Source organism: Xenopus tropicalis, chromosome 5 (assembly GCF_000004195.4).
Source record: "Xenopus tropicalis strain Nigerian chromosome 5, UCB_Xtro_10.0, whole genome shotgun sequence".
Taxonomy (NCBI): Eukaryota; Metazoa; Chordata; class Amphibia; order Anura; family Pipidae; genus Xenopus; species Xenopus tropicalis.
Window position 1 is genome coordinate 51,961,974 of NC_030681.2, and position 20,174 is coordinate 51,982,147.

At 38.1% G+C, this 20,174-nt stretch overlaps 1 protein-coding gene across 1 annotated transcript in view; it reads right to left on the reverse strand.

The window, feature by feature from the left end:
• kif26b (kinesin family member 26B) overlaps positions 1–13,917 on the reverse strand; it is a 171,154-nt gene extending 157,237 nt beyond the window's left edge. The window contains exons 1-2 of the mRNA XM_002931509.5: positions 12,891–13,917; positions 6,827–7,228 (exon numbers count right to left, since the gene is read on the reverse strand). Coding sequence (XP_002931555.2) covers positions 6,827–7,228; positions 12,891–12,953 — 465 coding nt within the window. The 5' untranslated portion in view covers positions 12,954–13,917. The remainder of the gene's footprint in view (positions 1–6,826; positions 7,229–12,890) is intronic.
• Between the last annotated feature and the right edge of the window lie 6,257 nt (positions 13,918–20,174).

Genomic DNA, 20,174 nt, shown 5'->3' on the forward strand with positions numbered 1-20,174 from the left:
TGCTTGCACTCTCAAGGGCACAGATACCCAACCAGTGGCTCACAAGCAAGATGTTGCTCTCCAACCCCCTATTGCTCCCAGTGGCCTCGAAGAATGCTTATTTTTTATTTTGTGGCCAATATTTGGCTGCAAAAAAACCTTAAGTACCGTCATACAGAGCCTCCTGCAAGCTGCCAGTCCACATAGAGGTTACCAAGCTGCAATTTATTTTAAATACAATCAGTGCAGCCTTCAACCTGCATTTATCAGACATGTCCTTCAATTTTCATGTGCTATGGTACCCTACCTTTCCTAAAAATGTTTAGGAACCCATGCTCTATAAAAACACAGTGTGGCTCACTGACTAACAGAGCAAAAATTACTACAAAAGATGTTTCCTCTGTGATTGCATTCATCTGGAAGAAGCATTAAAAGTTTGTGTTTCCAAGATAATGTGCTGAGAACAAAACTGAATATAGTAATGGCAAGTAAATGGATATGTCCTAAATGTGCCTGTTTTGCATCTGTTTTAGAGACAGCAATAGTTGCAAATACACAACCATAAGTGCTCATTACTAATATTGTAGCCATATATGGGCAAACTCCTTTGCATGATAGTTGCAAATAAGTGACAAATGTGCTGGAATCTGCAAACAGCAAAGCAGGAACTGCATACACTGATTGCTACATTCAATGATGTGGATCAAGGGTGTTTTATCCAGTCTGCAAATTCTGTACTTTTAAAAACATCTCATTCTGTCAACTTATTCTGTAGTTAGCATAGTTATTTTGAGAGGATATATAGAACATCAAGAGGGGACACAATATAGAAAATAATCTATTGAGTAGGACAGTCCAATTTTGAATGTGTCTATTGCAGAGGAGAGTGGCAGCAAACCACCACAGATGATATGCAATGCACACACAGATGATATGCAATGATTTGGTGCATGCATTTATTTACAGAAGGCGTACATCTCTGACCTAGTGTCTTTCTCTGTCACATGATAAATTTGGACACATACACTTCCTATAGTAATAAGGTGTAGCATAGCCAGATTAACCAACCATTACTATTACTGCATAACTACATCATAGTTGATGCCTACTAATCAGCCTACTAACAGATTGCTACAACTGCTACAATGAAAATGGGATATGATTTCATATATAGCTATTCTACAGAACAAGTCACTCATTGGCATCCTAGACACAGACTGACTGCTGCTCCATATGATAGTCCCCAGATAAAACAACAATATTCATTTTAATTATTGTAAGAGGCAATAGACTACGCATTGTTGCTTGAGTTATTCAAAAACCTGATGAATAAATACATGTTTTATACCATAATTTAACTCTCAGTCTATGACAAATTTTGTCATAATCATGAGGAAAAAAAGCTGCAGAGCTGTATAATTTCTTATAAATCTCAGCCTTTCATTTGCCTTTTCTCTTTTTATATTCATTTAAAAGTGACAAGCTCACTTCCATCTGTAAATTACATTTGTCTATAGGACTCTTGCTATGCATTGTTATAGGGTATATAAATAAACCTATGCCTAAAGCAGATGTATTGAATTTGTACAAATTAACCTCAGGAAAGTGGCAAGTAATGCAAATGTCATTAACTTCATGAATAAATAATATAGCATAAAACTAGACTTCAACATCTCTCACCAGTATGATCAATACAAACATCATTTTTAGGCTTTCAATATTTGCACAATATAGCTGTATGACCCTTGTACTTGATCCCAACTAAGATATAATTAATCCTTATTGGAGGCAAAACAAGCCTATTGGGTTTATTCAACATTTAAATGATGTTTAGCATTGCTGAGGCCATATAGCATGCCTGACCATGGAGGCATGATATATCAACCAACAATCAGTGTCCATCCAATCAGCCCATGGATCCTAGAGGTGTCTAGGACTAAGAAGATGTCTGTAGTATTTTGTAATATATTACCTGGTATTGGCTTGAATATAGGCTTCATTTGATTAGTGTTATTTTTAATGTCTGTAATGTGACGTTCAGTTGCTGATGAGCTTTGTCCAGTAATGTTCTTTCAATTATGTAGCTACATGCTTGGGGTTTCATAGAGAGCTAATTCTTCCATAGTTGATTTACACAAAATGTGCACCATGGCATAATAGAGAATAACTATCTTATCAATCACTAACAAAATATAATGAGTAATTTTAAAAATTCCAAGAAAAAAAAACCAGAAGTGTAAAACTAGAAAGTACGGCTTAAAACTATTATTACCTTTTCTATCTATACTTTTCATTCCCAGAATACAAATCTTTTATGTGCAATGTAATATTTATCTGACAATGCCTCAAGAGGTCGACTTCAAAACCTGTACAAGTGAATAATTGGCAATTGTTTATGCTGGCTTGTACCTCTATCACCTCAACTTCTGTTGTGAACGATTTTCTTTATTGTTTGCTCCTTTTACAACAAAATACAAATGTTTGTTAAAAAAAAGAGGAATAAAAATCTATTTTGCTGAGTAAAGTGAGCGAACTAATACTGTTATCATCCAGCAAATATATAACAGAATGCTTTTTTGGTATGAATATATTTATATTCTTTGATGGACTATTTCAGTTTTAAATTGATGGCACATACTTATAGGAAAACATGTTTCATCAATAAGTGTCTGTCAACATTGAAGTGTAGAGTGTCATACATTAAGCACACATGCCATAGCCCTAGAATACTTACTGTCTTGAATAATCATTGCTTGATTCTCATAAAAAAACACTCAGCAGATAAAACAATAGGTTTTCTGACGTTCTAACTGATTCTGCTCATCAGATAACTTGTATTTACCAGCCACAGTACATTATGGGCATCATGCAGGCAGGTCAATAGCAACAGTGTTTGATTAGAGTGGTGGGAACAGTTGCCAGTAAACTCTAAATGTTATCAAACATATTGTTTACATTTTCACTTCAAAGACTTTTTTGATTAGATCATATACAAATATTCAACCATATTAGGGTAGGGTTAGCACGGTGTTTCCTTGTACTAATTCCTTTTACAGCTGTAGCACATAGGCTAGACTCCTGTTAAATACAAGGCTCCAATTTTGTCTCTTTCTGTAAGCCCTTCTTGTGAAGGGCAATGATGGTTTACTATACCTTTACTAGCTATACTCTTTTTATAGAACGTTGGTTAAAATAAATCTATGACCTATTTGGAAGCCATTTTAATTGTTTGAGGGCCTTCTAAGCCCCTACTAAGGTTAAAATAAACATTCTTCCAAATATAAGTAAATGACTAAATAGTCAGTCTCCCCCGAGTCTCTTCAGGCCTCACTGGCCTTCAAGCTGAGTCTTCCTGTCACTACTCCAAGCCCCCACAGGGGGAACCAGCCCCAAAGTTTGAAAATCACTGCTCTAAAGTGCACAGTTCTGACAAGCATATTGCACTCCAGTGGCCATATAACTAGTTTTGTCAGAGATTTTTCATGTTTGTTGACTTGATACATATTTTGACATGCTTGAACACCTAGCATTGCTCTTATTATTAGATCTAAAACGTTAAACAAACATTTTCATCACATCAAGGTCAGTAGTAGGAGTTGAGGTAAAGAACAATACTTGTGCATTCATTTCCGTCCTGATTTTATACTAGAAAAGAATCACCGACTTTCATTAAGCCATGATTTGCTGGGCAAACATTTTCAGCATCCGATCATTTCGCCCTGATTCATCGCAATGTAGGTTGGATTATTGTATTAGAAATGTGATTTTAAAAGGCCCAAGGCAGCAATTTGTCAGCATTTAGGAGGATTATCTGTCTTGCAGTCTGACCAATAGAAACGTTTATAAAGGCACCATAGGTCAAATATTCTGCATAACTTACAAACTCTGCTATCTATGTAAATTGCACTGAGGAACCATATAACTGCTTTAAAGCAGATAAATACATTATACTTCCAATCAATCTTATTAAATTACTTTTTTGCTGCTGTATTAATAAAAGAGATTCACTAATTCATGATAATAAAAAAACACAAGTTTATGTAATTAAAGGGAAATTACATAAATAATAAAACAGTATGCATTTTGTATAGCTTTCCTGCCATGTATAAAGGGCTAGATTAAACTAAATGACAAATTAATATGTACGTATATGTACATTATAGTATATGTAGCTCATTCTGGCCAAAAAAGTAATAAACAGTAAAACCAAGAAACCACATACCTGCTCACCTGCCTTAGGGTGAAGACACATGGAGAAACTAGTAGCAGCTACTTTTTCACAACTACTAAACTCCAGAAAATACCTTGTCATAGACAATACTGAGAACTGCACTACAAGTAGCTGCTACTAAGTAGCTGTGTGTCTCTTCACCCTTAAAATGACAGTATACCCCCGTTATGAGTTTCATGAATAGGGCTTGTGCCAAAACTGTAATCCGAAAAAAGCAATGTTTTTAGATAATTAGAGTGGTATTGCACAGGTAATTCCCCTGCATAATGGACTTCTGCAAACAGAACAGTCACAACAAAAGGTAGGGGGGGTGTTAATCTAATTATCTACCTCACAAGGAACAAGCATTGAGTAGCTTTGTTTCCTTGTTTTTGCCCTGTTTGGCTCAAAAAATATAAAAAAACACAGGCTTTTCATTATTAAAATTCGAGCACACGTCCTATTCATTGAACCCATGAACTCTTTTAATAGATAGAAGTAGTCCATATTGTGGCTCTTTGCTGATGAATGCTTAAACTGACTTATATTTTAAAAGTAACATTTTAAAATAACTAATAACTAATATCATATATCACTATAATACTACTATTCTAAATATTAATGTACATTAAAAGTTGCCTATTGATCACGTTGATCATTTTTGGCTGATAGGGCTGCTTTTGTAAGAAATTGTTACTTACTGCTGCAGAAATATAGCTTCTTCTCATAGAGGGACAAGGTCAGATAGGAAATGTAAAAGCATGGGGCAAATACTTTTAGTGCAAAATTATAAATTGCATGCAAAGACAATGTTATGATAGATGTAAAACAAGGTTTAATTTCTGGTGTCAGTATCTCTTTAAGAACCATAACTCAATATGAAGCCTGTAGGATAAGTTTTCTTGTGACTGGCAATCATGACAAACAATGATAGCTGCTCATACAAGGCTAGAACTACAAGTTGAGCCAGTAAATCTATATAGATGTTAGGGCAAAAGCAAAGGGAATAAAAATATATCAGCTCTAAATGTTTCCATTAGGGAAACATCCAAAGGGAAGTTTAAAAAGGAAATGAAGATATAGTCACCCTTTTCACTAAACAGTAATGCTTCTAAAATGTATGTAGTTGCTTTTGCTATCCCACAACTGCTTACATTTTGAATTCCTCAGATGTATTGAGCCGAGGATGGGGATTCATGTGAGGTCTGCCTGTAACATGCTATTAGAAGCTCGATCAGAGACAGAAGATTAACTTCCCAATGCAGGCAGAGCAGGCATGAGATCAACAACAAATCAAGTAACAGTGAAGTACAAATAGAAAGAGAGCTGGAAATACCAAGTAAAAGGGCACATAAATTGTTGTTTTGGTTTCCTTTTGCACCCTTTAAGCCTCTTAAAAACATGACCTATGCAGTTTGAAGTTGAGATTGGGGCGCATGTCAACCCAAAGATAGAACCCCTTTTACAAAATAAGATGCAAATCAATGCTGCTACTGATTTTAGTTAAATAAACTGAACTTGAACACCTGTAATAAATTCCAGTATGGAGCACAATGGAGATCTGACTGATATACATTACACTGAGAATAAAGGGCAGAGCAGGTGTAACCATGGCTTCATGTCTGCAATCAAATTCAGTATAAATAATTTGTTTGTAAGATCTATTGAGCTTATCCAGCTCTAAATTAACATTCACCTTTCATGCATATTGAGAGTGCTGTGAAAAATTAGACTTATCCTGAATACTTCTGAGTAAAAACAAATAAATAATGTAAAATAGACACTTGTATGCACAATATATATTTATATAGTGCTATCTGTACCTATAGTGATTATACACTAAAAAATTTTAAGAACAGAGTTACATTTCCATACAAAGCACACAATAAACAGCAGCGGTTTATAACAGATGAAACAACCCTGAAGCTTATGTCTTGCACGTTTGAGTAACAATATAATCAAGAATAAAGTTACTACACTCTAAGATTGACTAATCAATTCCATTTAACAGGTCACATGGTAATCACTAACAGTTCTTTAATCTACCAAACCCTAGCAATGGCTGCCAAGTTTGTGTATGTAAGTGGAGGAGGTCTGATAGCACAATCCTACTTCAGCTGCTTTTAATTGAGTGTGCATCAGTCATCATTATCTTAATTTGCAGGAAAGCTATTTACTTGATGAGTATGAACTTGATGTTCAAGAGATCCCTCAGATTACAAAGACAACTAAAACAACATTCCCTGCTTCATTTTGCATCATTATGCAAAATATAATCATGTTATATCGTAAAATAATGGGCTAGTTATACTAATCTTGCTGGATAAACATGCCTGACTGGCCTCACACATGTCTGTGTTACTGTTAATTTTAATCCAAGGCACTTTGATGCAACTCAGCGTTGTAGTATGCAAAAGCTTAGTTGTGATCCTAATCTAAATTGGTTAAATCCCAGTTATATTATGCAATCAAATCCAAGTTTAAAGAATTAATGGAGTTAACTCTTATGTGTAATGGAATTTATGACATTTTATTCCTATTTAAATAACGGAAATATGTTTTTATTATCAGAAGTAAATCACACAATACTTCCATATTTTATTTCTCTTATTTAAAAAAATATTTCAAGAAGCTTACCTTGATAGAATGGGGTCCTGGCAGTAATAATTTCAGGGCTTGCCTCTTCAATTCCACTAAACGTGCATTGCAGTTTTCACACCACACTCCTCTATCAGAACCTGGAGATGATCCTCCTCCACTTCCAGACCCTGGAGACCCTGTGCCAAATCCAGGAGATCCTCCAAGAGACCCTGGTGAACTGTTGCCAATCCCAGGAGATGCAGGTCCGGGTGAGCCAGAAAATGAACCAGGGGAAGAAGTGCCAGACCCAGGGGAAGGTGTCCCTGATGAACCTGGAATAGAACCAGCACCTTCTGGAGCTGGTCTGCTACCAGCTCTGGACTCCTCATAGGCTTTCCGATACCAACTTTCTGGGGAGAAAGGGGCTGATGATTTTGTGGGAGAACAAACATCATTTACCTGTAAACGAAATCGTAAAGAGTGATATAAGAACGTTAACATGACATGAAAGTCTGTTTCAATGGAAAACTTCCTCCACTGCTTAACATTTAGCAAACAAGCTTTTAAGAACATACAGAGAACTTCCTTATTTGTGGCTGAAATAGCATTCATGCTTTAAGTAGGTTATTTGTTTTCCTGTGTGGATAGTAAATGTAAATTAAGTCATTCATTAACTTGGAATCTTGCAGAAATTATAAACTGACCAAACAACAAACATCTGGTATCAAGGCGATTTCATTAATTCCAAGTATTGTTTGTAGCAGTAAATAAGCAATGAAGCATAAGGGCTCTGGCACACGGGGAGATTAGTCGCCCGCGACAAATCTCCTGTGTCTCGCGCGACTGATCTCCCCGAAATGCCATCCCACCGGCGAAAATGTAAATCGCCGGTGGGATGGCAATCCGGGGAGATTAGTCACCCGCGAACAGGGAGTTTTTCCCATGTGCCAGAGCCCTAAAGTGTTGTTCATTTTTACTGATCAGATACTGCCGAAATCAGCAGTTTGTGCCATGCCAGGATTTTGGAATCAAACAATATGGGTGGAGCTTTTGGCAGAAGCAATACTTATTTCTTTTCCAGTTGAAGTGAACCAGATTTAATTTGTTTCTTTCTTTCAAGTCTCTGAAGCGATTTTAGCTTTCAGTATAATATAAAGTCCGAACTAATTCCCTTGCACTGTGAGAAAAATAGAAGTGAACTTGTCACTTGGTTTCTATTTTGTTAATATTTCTACGTTCTGTTGTGCTAACTATAGAGGGCCCATTCAAGCAGTGGGCCAAATTTCACATTACATGGAATGGCCCGACAACACCTCAAATACTGTAATCATGGGCCAAGCTGCCTAACTATTTTTATTATATCTTTATTACAAGAGCCATCTATCTTTTTTTTTTAAAAGGAAAATTCTGAACTAACAATCATAGCAATTCACAAATAAAATCAGATAACTGAATATAATTTTGTTAAGGATGCCAAATAGAGAAACCTCAGCTGCCTGCAGCTGTTTTGCCAATAACTGTTGGTGTCAAAAATAGAACATAATATATACAGTGGAGGAAATAATTATTTGACCCCTCACTGATTTTGTAAGTTTGTCCAATGACAAAGAAATGAAAAGTCTCAGAACAGTATCATTTCAATGGTAGGTTTATTTTAACAGTGGCAGATAGCACATCAAAAGGAAAATCGAAAAAATAACTTTAAATAAAAGATAGCAACTGATTTGCATTTCATTGAGTGAAATAAGTTTTTGAACCCTCTAACAAAAAAAGACTTAATACTTAGTGGAAAAACCCTTGTTTGCAAGCACAGAGGTCAAACGTTTCTTGTAATTGATGAACAAGTTTGCGCACATTTTAGGAGGAATGTTGGTCCCTCTCCTCTTTGCAGATCATCTCTAAATCCCTAAGGTTTCGAGGCTGTCTCTGTGCAACTCTGAGCTTGAGCTCCCTCCATAGGTTTTCTATTGGATTAAGGTCCGGAGACTGACTAGGCCACTCCATGACCTTAATGTGCTTCTTCTTGAGCCACTCCTTTTTTGCCTTTGCTGTATGTTTTGGGTCATTGTCGTGCTGGAACACCCATCCACGACCCATTTTCAGTTTCCTGGCAGAGGGAAGGAGGTTGTCGTTTAGGATTTCACGATACATGGCTCCGTCCATTTTCCCGTTAATGCGAATAAGTTGTCCTGTGCCCTTAGCAGAAAAACACCCCCAAAGCAAAATGTTTCCACCCCCATGTTTGACGGTGGGGACGGTGTTTTGGGGGTCATAGGCAGCATTTTCTTCCTCCAAACACAGCGAGTTGAGTTAATGCCAAAGAGCTCTATTTTGGTCTCATCAGACCACAGCACCTTCTCCCAGTCACTCACAGAATCATTCAGGTGTTCATTGGCAAACTTCAGACGGGCCTGCACATGTGCCTTCTTGAGCAGGGGGACCTTGCGAGCCCTGCAGGATTTTAATCCATTGCGGTGTCATGTGTTTCCAATGGTTTTCTTGGTGACTGTGGTCCCTGCTAATTTGAGGTCATTAACTAACTCCTCCCGTGTAGTTCTAGGATGCTTTTTCACCTTTCTCAGAATCATTGACACCCCACGAGGTGAGATCTTGCGTGGAGCCCCAGAGCGAGGTCGATTGATGGTCATTTTGTGCTCCTTCCATTTTCGAACAATCGCACCAACAGTTGTCACCTTCTCTCCCAGCTTCTTGCTAATGGTTTTGTAGCCCATTCCAGCCTTGTGCAGGTCTACAATTTTGTCTCTGACATCCTTGGACAGCTCTTTGGTCTTTCCCATGTTGGAGAGTTTGGAGTCTGCTTGATTGATTGATTCTGTGGACAGGTGTCTTTTATACAGGTGACTAGTTAAGACAGGTGTCCTTAATGAGGTTGACTAATTGAGTAGAAGTGTGTGGGAGCCAGAACTCTTAATGGTTGGTAGGGGTTCAAAAACTTATTTCACTCAATGAAATGCAAATCAGTTGCTATCTTTTATTTAAAGTTATTTTTTAGATTTTCCTTTTGATGTGCTATCTGCCACTGTTAAAATAAACCTACCATTGAAATGATACTGTTCTGAGACTTTTCATTTCTTTGTCATTGGACAAACTTACAAAATCAGTGAGGGGTCAAATAATTATTTCCTCCACTGTATGCATGTGGTTGCTGCACCTACTGTCCCTGGGAATAACCTCCACAGTAGTGTGAAGACTAGTTACTGGGCCTCAGTAACATTATTTTAGGGCCCCTTAAAACATATATTGAAATTGCTTATCAGTCAGTTCCCCACTGAGCACCATAAACGTCCAGGTGCCCCTGTGGTTGCAGGGACTGCTTACTCTGCCTACTGCCAGACACCTCCCTATAAAATGTACCCTGTATGTATACCAGCTGTCAGTCACAAAGTAATAAAATGTTCGATTTACAAATGCAGTACAGTGTGAAAAGTACAATTTTTGAATGCAAATCACCACATTTTTAAGCACAATGCAGTCTTTCCCCACCAGAATCCTAGAGGAACTATGTAAGGATGAATGCAGTTGCGGTTTCATTCATAAATTCTTAACCTCAAGTGTGGTCACACTTACTGTAAATCAGGGGTCCTCAAGCTTTTTTACCCATTAACAACATTTAAATATAAAAAAAAGTTGGGGAGCAAGGTAAGTATGAAAAGGTTCCTATGGGGTGCCTAATAAGGGCTGTGATTGGTTATTTGGTAGCCCAATATGGACTGGCAGACTCCAAAACATGGCTCCAAATCAGAAAGTCAAAAATAAGCACCCTGCATGATGGTGCCAGCAGTGTGTGTCTTGTTTGGGCTTTAGAATTCTATATAAATAACTAGGTCTAATCTAGAAAATGCATGAACACTGAAGAGTAAAACAAAAGATAAAAATAAAGATCAGGACATATTTATGGGCTCCAATTTATCTTCCTGATAATTTTCTTACTATGGCCATCAGTCGTTTAGTCGATCGGACAGGTTTTAGTTGGATAACAATAAAATCTATGCATGTATTTTGTATCTGACGAAATCCTTGGGTGACCTACAATGCAATTCTGGGACGCAACTTTCATACAATTGCCAGTGTCTGCCAATTATTTTATGTTTGGAACATCCTCCAATTTGTTATTTTTAAGGCTTTTTCCTACAATTTCAAAATTAGACACAGCTCAAGAGTGTCCTGTATTGCCTTCCTAAAGCTTTGTATCTCCTGACACTCCCTAGCTTGCTCATTCTGAATGACATTCAAGTTAGGGGCGTTTCATGGGACACCCATGTGCTGCCCACCTCCTTTCCCTTCTGCATGAATCTTTGCTGACCACAGGCAGTGCTGTATACAGTGAGGTGCAACTCTTTGCACTCCATTCAAGGAATGCATAGAGTTGCACCCCAGAAACAGCATGCAAATATATTTCAGCAAGGTGCCTTATGCTACATTATTTTGGTAAATGATGCCATATCTGGGTTTCAGATAGATAGATAGAAAGATAGATAGATGAAACACAGAAATACATATTATATGTTTATGGTAAAGGGGTGTGTGCTCTACATGCTTATTATGTTTAATATGCAGACTAAATTTACTTGCCACCTTGTTATTGTTACTGTGGGTTCTGCTCATACAATTTATTTCTATGCTTTTATATATATATATATATATATATATATATATAGGAAATTATTGAGTTCAGGTATTATGCATTAGTTTTGGCACCTACCAAAATCATTTATCCTTTGAAAATAATCTTTCTGTCTTTCTGCAGAAATTCATTCTGTGCGAGACCTTGCTATACCAAGAGCTCCTCCTCATTGCAGATCATTTGCTCTGGATATTCAAACTGTGGTAGTTTTTTTTTTGTGTGTGTGTGACAAGAATTGGAGAAGAATGCATAGGGGTTCAGATGCATAGATACAATGTGTCTGGTAGAAGTGGATCTGTTGCTTAGGAAGATACTGGCTAACACCTGGCAACACAAATGGTTGGAATATTCAAAGTCATCTAATTCTGGTTCAACAATTCTCAGAAGACTGGGTATGAACTGATCTCTAGCAAATGTGCCTGTGTGGCAGCAAATGAGTGTTAGAAAATAGCAAGGATACCCAAACATTTTCTACCAGATCAGCTAGCAGAGCAGCACTGTGCAAAATCTCTCAGGAGCGTATATATTTCTTCATTCACTCTCAACATTATATTTGCTTCCCTTTTATGAGGCACAAATAGAATGGTAATCTTAGTAAACCTTAACAAAACACCCTTAGAAAAAACAAATACAAAGTTCATGGAAATATTTGCATATTTTTTATTTATGATTGTTATTACTTCATTACATTATGGCAAGACAGGTAAGAAAACTAGATGATTCAGATGTTTGTTCCACACACTATGTCTACCAGATATACTTGTGTATTTGTGATCTATGTCTTTGTGATATGGTTTACATGTGACTGTGTAGGACCTGTGGTTGAGCTGTGTAATATAAAGGCTCACCACTGCATACATAGTGAACCATACTTCTGTACAGATCCCCATAGTGTGCTGTGGCACAATGCTTGTACTGGCTCATGCGACATGGCCAAACTGCAGGAGGAGTGCAAGAATGACAGTAGGTATGGTGAATGCCTGATATCTCTATAATGGCACTGTATGTGTGCCAGAAGCTGAGGGATACTGCCGCCTCTGGGGGAGACTTATGCTACTGTTGTATTTTGGACTGATACCTTCCCTTGTCAGTGTCTCCATGTGCGTAGGAATATGTCAACGTACAGTATATGCATTATACACATTGTGTGCATGTTAGCCAGTAAAACAGAATCACCATGAAAGAATTCCATGTACTACATTATATACATGCCTTTGCTTTGCATGTTTTAATTGCAAGTGTATTCCCTATAATTCTGCTTTCCTACCCCTACAATGGTGAGAGACTGAAATGTCTGTTGAATGGAAACACTGCATGCACCACTGGAATGCATAGGTAGAAATAATAGGATAATAATGAGTGGGTAGTTGTGCTGTGTACTGAAGGAGATACGACATGGCCAGGAAGATATCGCTTATGGAAAATGTGCTTCTGTATTTAGACATATACATGTTGGTTAATGAATTGGCGGCTTACCCCATATTTCCTGCTTCTAGAGGTAACTGCCATCCTGTCTTTATTCCCAGTCACTGAGCTCATGGTGAGAGGTGCTGAAGGCAACTTGTAGGTGGGTTACTTTGTATCCAAGATTGGACTAGGAGTGTGTAGGAATGCCAAGTGGCGGCTTTGTGCTTCCAGACCAACCCAGTTCCCCCTGTGAAGACCTAGCAATGAGCCCAGTTGGCAGAAACCTTTCCTCAAATCATTTTCACCTTCTCCTTATTTCCCTGCTGCTGCTGGTACTGCACGCTTTGGGCTTCACATCCACTGGGGTAACATATTTCACTTCAAGCAATATCCTCCAGGGTTCAGAGGGTAATAGAAAGGCTCATTAAAACAACAGTACATCCAAGGTAGTCTGAAATGGAAAATCCTAAAGCTCCCCTATTTCAATGAAAAACCAGTCGGTCTTCTTGTCCGCATAATGTGTAGAGTTAAAGGCAATCCATGGCTCTGGCTGCAGCCTCTCTGCCTCAGAAGCAGCATGGAAATGCTTGAGAGGATCCTGTGGGTGGGAGGAGCCTGGTCTGGCTGCTAAAGCTTTTGCTTTTCCTCCTCAGGTCTGGTATGAATCGGCTGCTTCCTATTAAAATGCACCTAGAGCTCGCACAGAATAATATCCTTGTTGCTTGTCCGTTCCTACCCCTTCTTAGCAGGGAACGAATTGCTAGAAAGGGTTAAGAGGCAGCAGCAGCCTCCTCCAGCCCTCATGCTGCCTGTTGTATAGAGGTAGGCTGGGAGCTGTGTTTATTTGCTCTAGTACCGCACACACCTTGCCCGACACTCACTGGCAGCACGTTGTTTTCTGTAACAAGATCCAGACTGCAGCCCTCACACTTCATGCCTTCCTGTGCCCCGCAGTGAATGTCTAATCCCCTGACTGCTTCTTGTCTCAAGCAGGGACTGTCTGTTTCTCTCAAGCGAGAAATGCTCGGCCAGCGTCAGACTCCGACTCCGCCGCAGCAGCAGCGCTGAGATCACTTCTGTTGGGCTCCTCTCTGGTGGCTGTGCCACACGTAGTGCCACAGTGGCTGCTTCTTATTCCCAAAGCGAAACGTTGCCATTCGGTAATTTACCTGCATATCCATGCAAAAAAAATGCAACGAAAGGGGATGTTCACCGTTAAATTCACTTTTGTAGATGGAACTGATTGGTGTTTTTTATGGCTTGCAAATTATTAACCTTCTTATTCTGCTTCCTGACCTACAACTTGGAACTACTATCTAAATATGGCCACTTACCCCTAAAACGCCAAATAATAGCATGAATATAAGGGTTTCATTTTATTATTATTTGTATTGCTTATATTTCTTTTCAGGCCACCCCCATTGATGTTTTCCATTTAATGTGGTTTCAAATGACTAAATGCTAGGTCTCAAGGAATTTGTATTTCCTACAGGGTTCCATCTTTATTTGACATGAACCCTTTCTAATGTGGCACCCAAACATGGTATCAGTAACATAAGGAGTGTCATTCAGGCTTCAGGGAACAATTTGCACCCAGCAGTGTGGCTAATGTGGTTATGGCCCCCTGGAAGGCCCCTATTGGGGGGGTGTCATGGTGCCCACATGGTATTTACACCACTGCTTGGTATTTCAGCTAAGTGCATTGTATAGAAGAAGTACATAATAAGACATGGATACTAAACATAATAAATGTCATACTGATCTGTCAAAAATTCATCCCTTGCATCTTTATTTTATGAATATATATGGGTGCACAGGAGTGAATTTCAGCTGTACAGCAGGTGTTTCTAAAAGGAGAGGGGGTGACTGTCTTGTACTGTACATGTAAAAGGGCCCAGCAGAACAGCAGGAGATAGAAAAATGGTGCAAAAGGATGATTAGCAGAGCTCACATGTTTTTCCACCAGCAGAGCAAAAGGCAGTGGAGAAAATGCCAATGCCAGGCTGAAATGCAAGTGTAGGCTGCCATTCTCTTTAATGCCGCATGTCAACACCCAGAAGGGGGTGGATTACAGCCAAAAATTCAAACTAAAACATTTTCTGAGTAAAATCAATGCCATGTGAGAAGTGACAGCCATTGTGTAGCATTAGCAAAAACACACTGGAAAAATAGCATATTGGAAGGGTCTGCTGCTGTGGAATAGTAGAAGGTTTGCCACCTGGCCTCTATTTTCCTGTCCTGGCCAGTAAAAATAATATATGTTCCCTGTATGTTTCCAATGTTATAAACAGGAAGGAAAGACAACAGAGATTGTTCTTCACCAAACAGGTGGCAACCCTAGAGTTAAGGTAAAGAGCAGCATGGTGACAGCAGCACAACAGGGACAAATACAATAACAGTTTGTATTGATCCCCAATCTATGGGCCATCATCAGTTGCTGCTGTACAACTCCCAGATACTCTGGGCTCCGACCCCACCATTACTAAACACAGCTCTGGAGCTATGAATTGTTCAGCCTGCAAACAGCCCATTGTTCCATTAACTATTACATGGCACATTTATATGAGACAATAAGCACAAGGAGCACACAAGTCTGCACACATATACATCTTACTTTTCATTTTCTAGACTAATTTTTTTTACACCTGACTGTTGGGGTATGTTGCATTTATGCCGTTGCCTGCACAACAAAGCTACACTTTAAATACCTTGTTGCTATAGATGTGTTTATCTCCGTGTGCTGTTACACAATTCAGACTGCCGTGTTGTGGAATTTTATTACATGCCCAACAATACTCAAGAAGCATGTTTAGTTACTGAAACAAAGGTTTTGTTACGCAATAACAATTTCACATAGTGATGAACGTCTTAGAGTAGCAGGCAGGCTTTTATGGCTTAAAGGGGAAATAAAATTAGGGAACAAATACATTGTAATACTGAATATCACATGTCTGGAAGTGAGAAGGTAGACTTTAGCACAAATAGGTTATTTATGCTTGTAAATTCACTCCCTGTTTTTGATTAGTGAGCAACATGACTGAACAATACTTTAATTGTAAATGTGGCAGTACACAGAAGGTTCTAGTCAGCAGGTTTAACAACCAAACTAATAGCTTTTCTAGCTGATTTGGCCACCAATATAGTGGGCCAAATAAAAGTGATGCAGTCATTTTCTTCCATAAGCCAACAAATGGATCTTGAGGTGCATATTAGTGCTGAACCACAGATCGCACAGAGAGGCTGATTCAGACCTCATATGAACAGATTGAACAGACCAGCCAGACCCTTTCATCACAAAACATTAATTGTCAGCATGAGATGTGCAGTTTTTGGACACAGATCAAGTTTTTTACCCTCAATGCAGGCTGCTTTCACAAAATTCAAGCATCAGTACAGACTAGCTCTTTGTGTATCTGCCTCATTTGCACCTAGTCTATCAAAATGAACATGTTGCAATGCAGGTATGCTTATTGGCAAATTGTTTAACAGTTGGTGCTGCCATTTTAGAGTGGGAATTGCATCACTTTCAACATGTAGCATAAAAATGGCATTAGCTTGTGATTGTTTTAGTGCCACTCTGCTGCGCCTATTGATAACCAACTGTAGGAACCAAAGTCAACCAAAGTGGCTGTAATTTTAGGGTTCCCCAGCATCAATAGATACACTTGCACATGATTTAGGCAAGATTTAAGTATTGACTCTTAGGGGCACATTTACTAATCCACGAATCCGAATCCAGAATGGGAAAAAATCAGATTGGAAACGAAAATTTTGCGACTTTTTCGCCACCATCGTGTTTTTTTCATATTTTGCGCAATTTTTTCATCGCCGTCACAACTTTATCGTATTTTGCGCAACTTTTTCATTGCCGCCACGATTTTTTCGTATTGAGCAATTGTAAACGGCGGAAAAACCAATCTGATTTTTTCGCGACGGCGACTAAAAAATCGCGGAAAATATACGATAAAGTCGTAACAGCAACGAAAAATCGCGGGACATACGAAGAAGTCGCGACGGCGACGAAAAAGTTGTAAAAATACCGATCATTGCGAAAAACCGCGTTCGGACGCTTTCGGTCCGTTCGTGCATTAGTATATCTGCCCCATAGAATGACTATACAAATGCGCAACTATTATTTTACAACATAACTGATTGCCATCAATAAGTATAGCATATGCGTTGATTTTAGTGCAACCACACTTCCAGCTGCTTTTGTAAATGACATATAATACATGCATGCCATGTTCAGATTATTTAGGGCATGTAGCTTGGCTAAGACAAACTTGAGGAAAAAGATTTGCTAAGAGAAGTGCTAACATTTATTTAACTTTGCCATAGTGTCAAGCAGTGCAAGCATAGTGCAAGCTAAAATCCATACAACTGTGCACATATACACTAAATAGAGGTCTGTGATTCAGGAAACAAAGCTCATACTTAAAGGCGTTTCTCCTGCTGATATATATTCACCTGCATTCCACTACAGGGGAACACAGGACGAAACACCCATGAGTACAAGCACTAGACAAGCTTTTGGTTTTCTTTAAAGTCTCAATGAATATGTCTGCCTTTTTAAATGGTAACATAAATAATATTGCAACAGCATCAGCTGGAAGTGATTCTTCTTCTGGGAGAGAATGAGTTTGCTAAAGGCATTAACTTTAGCCTTCTTTCTGCAAAAACATTGGTGAGAAAAAGCAACACTAGAACATAGAAAAGCAACACTCAGACCCTTGTGCCATTCGTGGGCATTAAAGAGGAAGTCCAGTTTAAAAAGAACATTTAATATGATGTATACAATGGCTTTCTAAGAACATTTGCAGGTTTTCATTTGTTGTTTTATTTATATAGTTTAATTACTTAACCCTTTACTCGCTGGGATCTTAGAGTCTACAGCTCTGACATGACTGCAGATAATATGTTCTAGGTGTCACATGTCACCTATACCGTGCCACTGAGGAAAGAGTAAAGCTGCCTGGCACAGAAAGGGTTAAGTCATCACAGCTTTCCTTTTTATACATCTTTCTGTTTATTTTTTTTTCAAAATGACTTTACATTACTAACTCTGGACAAACTTTTTTCCACACAAAGAAAATTGTTGATTTGAATATATTTAAATATGCTGAAAACTAATCTATGGCACTGGCGCTCATAGTGCAGTCCCTGTTTATTCTATAAGAAGCAACTTGCATTTATGTTTACAGGTACATCAGCTGGCATGCAAAAGGGTAAGATGAAGTCTCCACAGTGATTTAATTGACAGACTGCAAATATATTTAAAAAAAAAAATCTAGGAAAAAAAAAACTAATCTAGGAATTAATTTTACACTTTGGGGTGTAATGGGGTTTATTAGAAAGGTTCAAATGCCATAAACACAAACATTGTTTAAATTACTTTAATCAACAGTTTAAAGGTAAATGTTCCTTTACTCTAGCTGACACTTAAATGTTACCACATTTTTTTCTTTTTGTCAATCCTTGCATTCAAAAGTGTCTCTTACCAACAGTTCTCTTTGCTTCTTGCTGTATCCTTGTCTATTTCCTTTTCTTTTATGGAAAGCTAGTATTTAAAAAGAAATATATTAAGCTCATACTTTGGGCTTTAGGAATCACAGGTGATGTGCTAAGGTGCACCATTCCAGCAACCCTCTCCTTTTTTAAGAATGGAATAGGTAAACAGGTTGATTCCCAGGAGGAAATGAATGCATCTGGCTGAATCCATACCTCTGCCACAAGAGAAAAGCACATGAGCATTTCAGTTTGCAGACATTCTTCTCTCTCAAGATTAATGTAATATGTGGCTACTAAAATGAAAAGTGGAATTAAAAATTTGCTGGACAGATAGGTAACATTTTATTTACTTAAGTGCATTTTACACTTTAATTCAACTTTATTACCTAAGTTTTCAAATTACAGGACAGAGCATGTATTAAAGCATCTATCTACTTGTATGTTTGTGCGACTATACCCATTCTTCACTATCGTCACCATAGTATAAGCTTCCCAGGTCAAGTAAAAAATACAGGGACACAGTGCTACCCTGCGTGTAAATCGATTGCATTCAAATTACATGAAATACAATTAGTGCAGCGCAGCTTATGTTTTTTTTCAAGAAATTTTCTTGTTTTATGAGATAATGCCATAGTAGATACTTGAATATATGTGACTTAATGCTATATTATAAACATTTAATAAGGGGCTGCATCCCATATTAGTGCAGGACTCCATTCTGTACTGTTTATGGTGTATGACTACCCCCTAGTGGATTTTCTGAACAATGAAAGGTATTCCAAATTTTTTTTAACATTGCTTTGCACTTTACATACTGCCTTTTTTGTATAAAGATTTGCACCAGGACTCTGTGATCCACCTGCGCATTATTCAGATGTGCACATTAAAGCACATTAGAGGATGCAGTTAGGACAGGTCTGGTCTGCATCTGCTCATTCTACAGTCAGCATATCACAACTTTTTTATGCCACACTGGGGAAAAAAATACTGTCTGAATGGTGACCTCTTGCTCTTGTACAACCTACCCCCCTCCAGTCATCATACATGGCATAAATATTTATTAAATACCATGCACAAATTATTAGGTTTTGATACCATTTAAATGCAAAAGGCCTCAGCCTGTGTGATTTTTTTGTAGTTCATGAAAAGCCAAGGTAAAAAATCTATCCTTTAAAGTAAAGTGATAAGTGACATAATGTAGCACTGCCTAGAACCAATGACAGTACTAAGAACCATTCATAAAGTGGGTCTAAAGTCAAATAAAATAAGCAATCAGTTTATATAAATCTGGGCTGTCCATCCTAGAACACATGAATTTCTGTCACTACATGAGGGGCATCAGTTCAACTTATCAAGCTGTTATTGGCCTCTCTCCACCAAATACATTGCAATGTGACATCTAACGGCATATTAACTTGTACAGCACTTGACTGGTGGAATCATTTAAGACTTCATAAAACTGAACAGCATTCTCCATTAAAATTGTGTTTATTTAACAGCACAGAAATAGTAAGAATATTTTGGTGCAGCGGTGTAAGTATACTGTGGAAATAGCACCTTTAATTGAAGAGTTGTAACAATAAAATACAACTGGTGTAAAATACAGCTGGTAGAAACATTGCAGCATTGGAGATTTATATTTGTGCAAGTCAGGGGTAAGAGGAGGGATAAATGATACACGCCTTTCTGTACTCTGCATTGAAAGCAACATCCTCTACTTATAAATTCTTTGAAAGTTCCTCTGCTGCTTCTAAAGTTTTTGATAGTTCTCTGCCCATATTGGGCAATACACAGTGCAGCTGTATTGTGTGGGCAAAGTTCTGTACTCGGCATTTCTCTTAATAA